Raw genomic sequence first — 6,116 nt, forward strand, 5'->3', positions numbered from 1 at the left:
TATATATATATATATATATATATATATATATTATAGGCCTATATATATTTTATTATATGATTATTTGGGTAATGCGCCATACCTCAGTGAGTTCTATAAGGAGGTGAGGGTCTTTAGTTTTTTTCTAAAACTAACTAAAAACGCCAGAGAAGAGACGATGTAGGCTTACAGTGACATTACTTACTTAGTTAAAATAACATTTTAAAATTTCATAATGAAAATAAATATAAAATAAACAAAAATTGCTGTTGCGGAGTCTATGTTTTAATCCAATGCTTGCAGTTGCGACGATTTTTTTTTAGTTTTAAATTAGTGAAGTATTCATTTATAGGCCAACCTGGATCGATCATAAAGCAATAAAAACGGTCGGGCGTATTGGAAGAACTCATTCAACATTAATAGGATAGACAGTTTGGTGTTTATAAATACAAAATGTAAATGTACCAATCTAAGACATTTTCGATTAAAAATATTAATGATATTATTATAATAATATGCATATAATGTATAATGAATGTGGGTACATGTGAGGATTAATTATGTGAGTGGAGAAGTATGTATGTATGCGTGTATTCATATATGTATGTATGTGGGTGTACGTACGTGTGTATAAGGCCTATATAAAGATTGTGATTGTGACAGCTATCATGTATATTTGATTTTCAGGCGAGTTTGCAATTCACCAAACATTCACCACATATGGCCCTACTAGTGTATCGTATTTGAAAGCGAATGACGGGAACAAGTATTTACTTGTAGCGAATCATTACTTAACATCGTATAGTGTTAATTCTGTGGTTTATCATTGGAGCGACGACACTGAAGAATTTTCTCAGATTGCTTTGCTACCAACTACTGGCGCTTACTTTTCTACATTGTTTGAAATTAATGGGCAGATCTTCGCAGCAATGGCAAATTACCATTACACCTCATATGACGTACTATCCGTAATTTACAAAATGGAATCACCAGGTAGGTAGGTTGTTTTAAACTTAGACCTAACTACAGTATGAATGCGCTTATCTGTTACACCAAAAGTAATAATATGAATAAGTACTACTGCGGCTGACAGGAATGTTATCAGTTAATGTATCTTACACCCAGATAAGCTGGCGCGGATTGCTATAAGCGGTCTTTAGACGGTCTTAACGGTTAGCCGGCTATAATCGTGACGTCACTACTGGTCAATGATTATAATAGACCATTGCTATACCGCGGTCTAACCAGTTAGCCGTCTTAAATTTTAAAGCCTACTCGGAGGAGGCTTAAAATGGACTTAAATCATTTTCAACATGGCGTTCTGCTTATTAATTCAACAGTGCAATGACATGGACCTAGGCCTAGATCGTCAAAGTCGGAGAACTGAACGACGAATATTCCGCACGCTTCTCAGCGTCTGTAAAAATAGGTCTACGTTTATTTACGTTCATTTTCATACATTTGCGTGCGTCGAGCACTCATGACGTCCCTCCCAATCTTACGTTACCAGGGAGTGCTTGTTTGCGTTTCAATACTTAAAGTGGTCTTAGGCAAGACTGTTTTTATAACAATGGTTTAAGAGGAATTACTTTAGTAAGACCGTCTAAGTGATAAAGCCGGCTTTATTCGAGGAGTTAAGACTACCCGTTAAGACCGTTTTATAGCAATCCCGCCCCAGGTAGGCCTATATTGTATGAAACGCCGATTACCATAATTATAATAGTGTGATACTCTGTAGTAAGAGAGAAAATCTTCAAGTGGTTAAAAAAAATGGAAAACTTTGGGCAATTCAAGCTGTTTTGAGAGTTGTTTGTATAAATATTATGGCCAAAAAATAATTTTGTTTTGATCCGACTCATGGGACTAGGTTGTCGAAAAGGATCCTAACGCCCGTATTCTTAAAACGAACTTTAGTCGAACTTCGAACTTCATTTAGTCGTAGTTGTAACTTCAACTTCAATCATGTATTCACAAACAACGTAGTCGAAGTTTTAACTACGACTAATCAAGTCCTAGTTGTAGTTTAGCTGAAGACGGCTGGCAAGCAACAACTATCAAACTAACCAATGAAAAGAGCTAATTTAAATAGCAGACGAAATTTTAGAGATCCGGTAACGCGGAAGAATATTAAACTGCCGTTCGTTTTTCAAAAGCATATTTCCTCATAATTCATAATAGACCATTATTCGCCTAAACTATATTATATAATAATAACTATATTAGTCGTTAACATCTAACGATAGAGAATTTGAATTGTCACGAATTATGAATTTGTTCAAGATTGGCTTTGTAATTGTTTGCCCAGATAGTATTGCAGCAAATAATAAAGAGTAGAACAAGGGATGAATAAATGGAGTGAAGTATCCTTAGACGAAAAAAAATAGACAACAGATAATACCAATAGTTTTTGCTATTTTCAGTCCAACTTCTTTTATATGATTTTTGAAATGAAGTTCGTGGTCGAGGTCAATACCTAGGAATGTTGTGTGTTGAACATGTGGAATTGAGTGGTCTCCAATATACTGCCTGGATTTGTGGCGCTTCCGAACAGCATGAAGTTGTATTTCATGCATATAAGTTAAATTGACATAATTTGATTAGAATTAGATAGGCCTACATGGAAATTCTTTTTTCACTGCCAATAATACAAACACTTACACTACACTAAAATAAAGCTGAACATCAAAACGCTAACGAACAAGGTGTTCAACAACCGAGATAGCCCTCAAGCATTCATACATAATAACAACACGGCTCGGGTCACTGTATTTTGTATAAATTTTAAACACATTAGTGTTGGCCTTCAAGTAAAAGTTTAAAAACGCATTGCATAAACATTTAAGAATATGCTTACACATCGTTTCGTCATCACAGTTAATAGGGCAAGGGGTCCTGACAATACAGAATGGCGTACTTACATAACATGCAAAATGCAACCTATCTTCTTTTAGTGGTCATGAATATTTGTTCTCTTGTATCGAAACTAACGTTAACATATACTAAAGGGTAAGCGAGCGATGCGAGCCCACCCAGGCCTCTAGTAACATAATATATGGAATAAACGATTGATAATGCAATGTGTATAATTTAATATAAGGTTCGTGGTCTGTGATCCAGTCGCTACCAGAGTCCAGTGGAGGTGGATTATCACTCAAGTCATTTGAAACAGACATGGGTATCTTTCTCGTTCTCATTAAACACTATCTTTGCGCTCAATCTGCAGTTGTTTATCGGTGGAATCCAGTAAGCGAACAATTCGAAATTCATCAGAAAATACCAATGATAAATTGTCCAACCGATTCAATAATATTCAAGGTAATGTGCTTTATTATTATTATTATTATTATTATTATTATTATTATTATTATTATTATTATTATTATTATTATTATTATTATTATTATTATTATTATTATTATTATTATTATTATTGTTATTGTTATTATTTATTATTATTATTATTATTATTATTATTATTATTATTATTATTATTATTATGATGATGAATACGTCACGTCTAAATCAATAAAATTATTATTATTATTATTATTATTATTATTATTATTATTATTATTATGGTGATGATGAATACGTCACGTCTAAATCAATAAAATTGAAAGTACGAGGCAAACATGATTCGAATTTATATAACCGTGCGTTTTGTAACAGAAGCATGACATTTTGAGCGTTTGGTACATGAGGCGTGGGAATAACAAAAACAATGGGAGAGCTTTTTTAAACGTCTGGTGGGGGTTAAAGCTTGATCCAAGCCTATAGGAGAGGTGTATTGTGTGTCAAAAATTATGTCATTTTTGGAAAATATGTCTCATCGTAAGAAATTAGAAACATGCATAACTGAATATTTTGAGAGAAAATTACCTTCTTACGATCGGCGGTTGTCGAAATACGGATGCCTTATATAGGCCTAATATTTCCCCATCGAATTTGTATTATTAAGCTAATTTGCATTTTATAAGGGCATGTGATCGATGTACAATTTTTGGAATTCACTTTCATTGTTTTTATACACATTTGTTTGTCATTTCTTCTGTAACTATATTAGTTAAAAATAAAAATATGGCGACTATTTTGAATTTTCGAGATTATTCAAGCAAATTCCACGAACGAGCTCATTCAATAATTTTGCTAACTACCTGTACCATCACATTATATCATGTTTCCCAGTATTTGAGCTTAGATAACCTTTGACTTGAAATAACATGGAAACTGTCAAATCTGGTACTGTAAGCTGTAAGCTTCTCCATCAGGGCAAGACTTTGAATCTCCATTACATTTAATTAAGAACCAATTCATACATTTCATACATTTTCACAATGGTTGGGGGCAGAGGTGGTCTAGATCGTCCATCTGTGAAAGTGCCTTCCTGTGACCCTTCTAATAAAATATTTTTATTTATATTGTTATTTCGAGAAAATACTTATGACGGAATGAGTGTTGGCACCAGTGGAGTCCGATTGCTCACAGTACTCCACCCCCTGGTCAAGGGGACCTCCCCTTCAGGCCCCTTCAGGGAGGAAAAAAAAGTGTCCTGGAGAAAAAAGCTTCTTACAAGGTGCGAGACTCGTTTAAAGTCTTTCAAATCTCTAAGTTGTTAGACTTTCCTGTCCAGGAGAGTTCCCTGTCCCCTGTGAGGGTTCTGGGATACCACTAACTCCCCTCCTTCTCCCGTCGGAAAATGAGCCTTTCCCTTGCCAACCCCTTCCGACCTCCATGGTCTATCTAGGAGCCTTGAAATGAGGCGGGGCGGGGGAAGAAGGTGAAGCCGGGAGGGGGTGCTCGATGATTAAGTATGAGCGCCAGACCGCAATAAAAGGCGATTTAAGGTGATTTTACTGCGACCATTTTTTTTATGGTGGACGCGGGGCAAGTATTTTTTGGAGTTCATCTCTCCCCCTCCCATGCCACTTCCCTAGATGCCACTGCAGACCTCCTGTCAATCCTAGCCACATCACTGGACAGAATAGTATAGAAAAGTGTTGCTTTTAAATTAGACGTTTATTGAAATTTTTAAATTTGGCGATTAATCCCATCAGATCTTGGCATAATTTGATTAGCATCGCTGGTCACACCGGAGTACAGTCAAGCTCCACTTTCAATGGGATTTTTACTTCTATCTATTCCTGTTATCTACCGGTGTACGCTGCTCCATGCAGGGTTGCCATGGCTGACTTTCCATTAGGCCTATATTTCATAGCAATATATAAAATCCAAAATGTCTATATATCTGCTAAATTGTAACTTTTTACCAACTATATTTATGATGTTCACTGAAAACAGAAATTAAATTTCTCAGACAGGTGTTAATGTTTGCCTCTGGATTATTTACAGATAGGAAGAGAGGTATTTATGATCACATCAAGCCTTCGGACAGCATGGACAGACGGGTCGTATAGCGTTCAAAACATTATCTACAAATTAGAGGGCACCATGTTCGTGGAGCACTCATCTTTACCAGCAAGAGAAGTTTGGAGCTGGAGCAGTTTTGAGAGAGACGGGGAACACTACTTAGCACAAGCCAACAATAGACACGAAACTAATGATGATCACTACGATACAAGCTTCAAGATTTACAAATGGACCTAATTTATTAATGTAGGCCAACTTAATACTCATTTCGCTGGACTCACCGTATTTTGGTATAGTTTATTTGTTTATCTAATCAGTCAGTCAATCAAACACCTAGTCAACCAACCGAGCGAACCGACGAAACTAAACCAGCCAACAAACAAAGAAACAAACAACAAGCCAATCTCTGAATCTTTATTTTTTATGATGTTTCATAGCAGGTATATTGTAAACGAGTTCATTTTTAATGGATCAGTTGTGCCATAGATCATGTGTTGTTAGTTAAGAAATTATAAATTGATGGCATTAGAGGTATTGCTTTAGACTGGATCACCAGTTACTTATGTAACAGGAAACAATATGTTAGTTTTTATGAAGTTAGATCAGAATAATTTGTATATAAATTTGTAACTGGTGTTCCGCAAGGTTCAATTTTAGGACCAAAATTATTTATTTTATATATCAATGATATATGCAGAGTATCAAATATATTGAAGTTTATATTATTTGCTGATGATACGAATGTATTGTGTTCAAATGAAAATATGAAA

General features: G+C 35.1%; 1 protein-coding gene across 1 annotated transcript in view; it reads left to right on the forward strand.

Annotated features, from left to right (window-relative positions):
* LOC117107077 (thrombospondin-type laminin G domain and EAR repeat-containing protein-like) overlaps positions 1-6,116 on the forward strand; it is a 9,845-nt gene extending 3,729 nt beyond the window's left edge. Inside the window, exons 5-7 of the mRNA XM_033248612.1 lie at positions 667-972; positions 3,077-3,294; positions 5,329-6,116. Of these exons, the coding sequence (XP_033104503.1) occupies positions 667-972; positions 3,077-3,294; positions 5,329-5,583 (779 nt within the window). The 3' untranslated portion in view covers positions 5,584-6,116. The remainder of the gene's footprint in view (positions 1-666; positions 973-3,076; positions 3,295-5,328) is intronic.

The sequence above is a fragment of the Anneissia japonica genome, unplaced genomic scaffold (genome assembly GCF_011630105.1).
Source record: "Anneissia japonica isolate Jap-2015-1 unplaced genomic scaffold, ASM1163010v1 scaffold288048_len465947_cov159, whole genome shotgun sequence".
NCBI lineage: Eukaryota > Metazoa > Echinodermata > Crinoidea > Comatulida > Comatulidae > Anneissia > Anneissia japonica.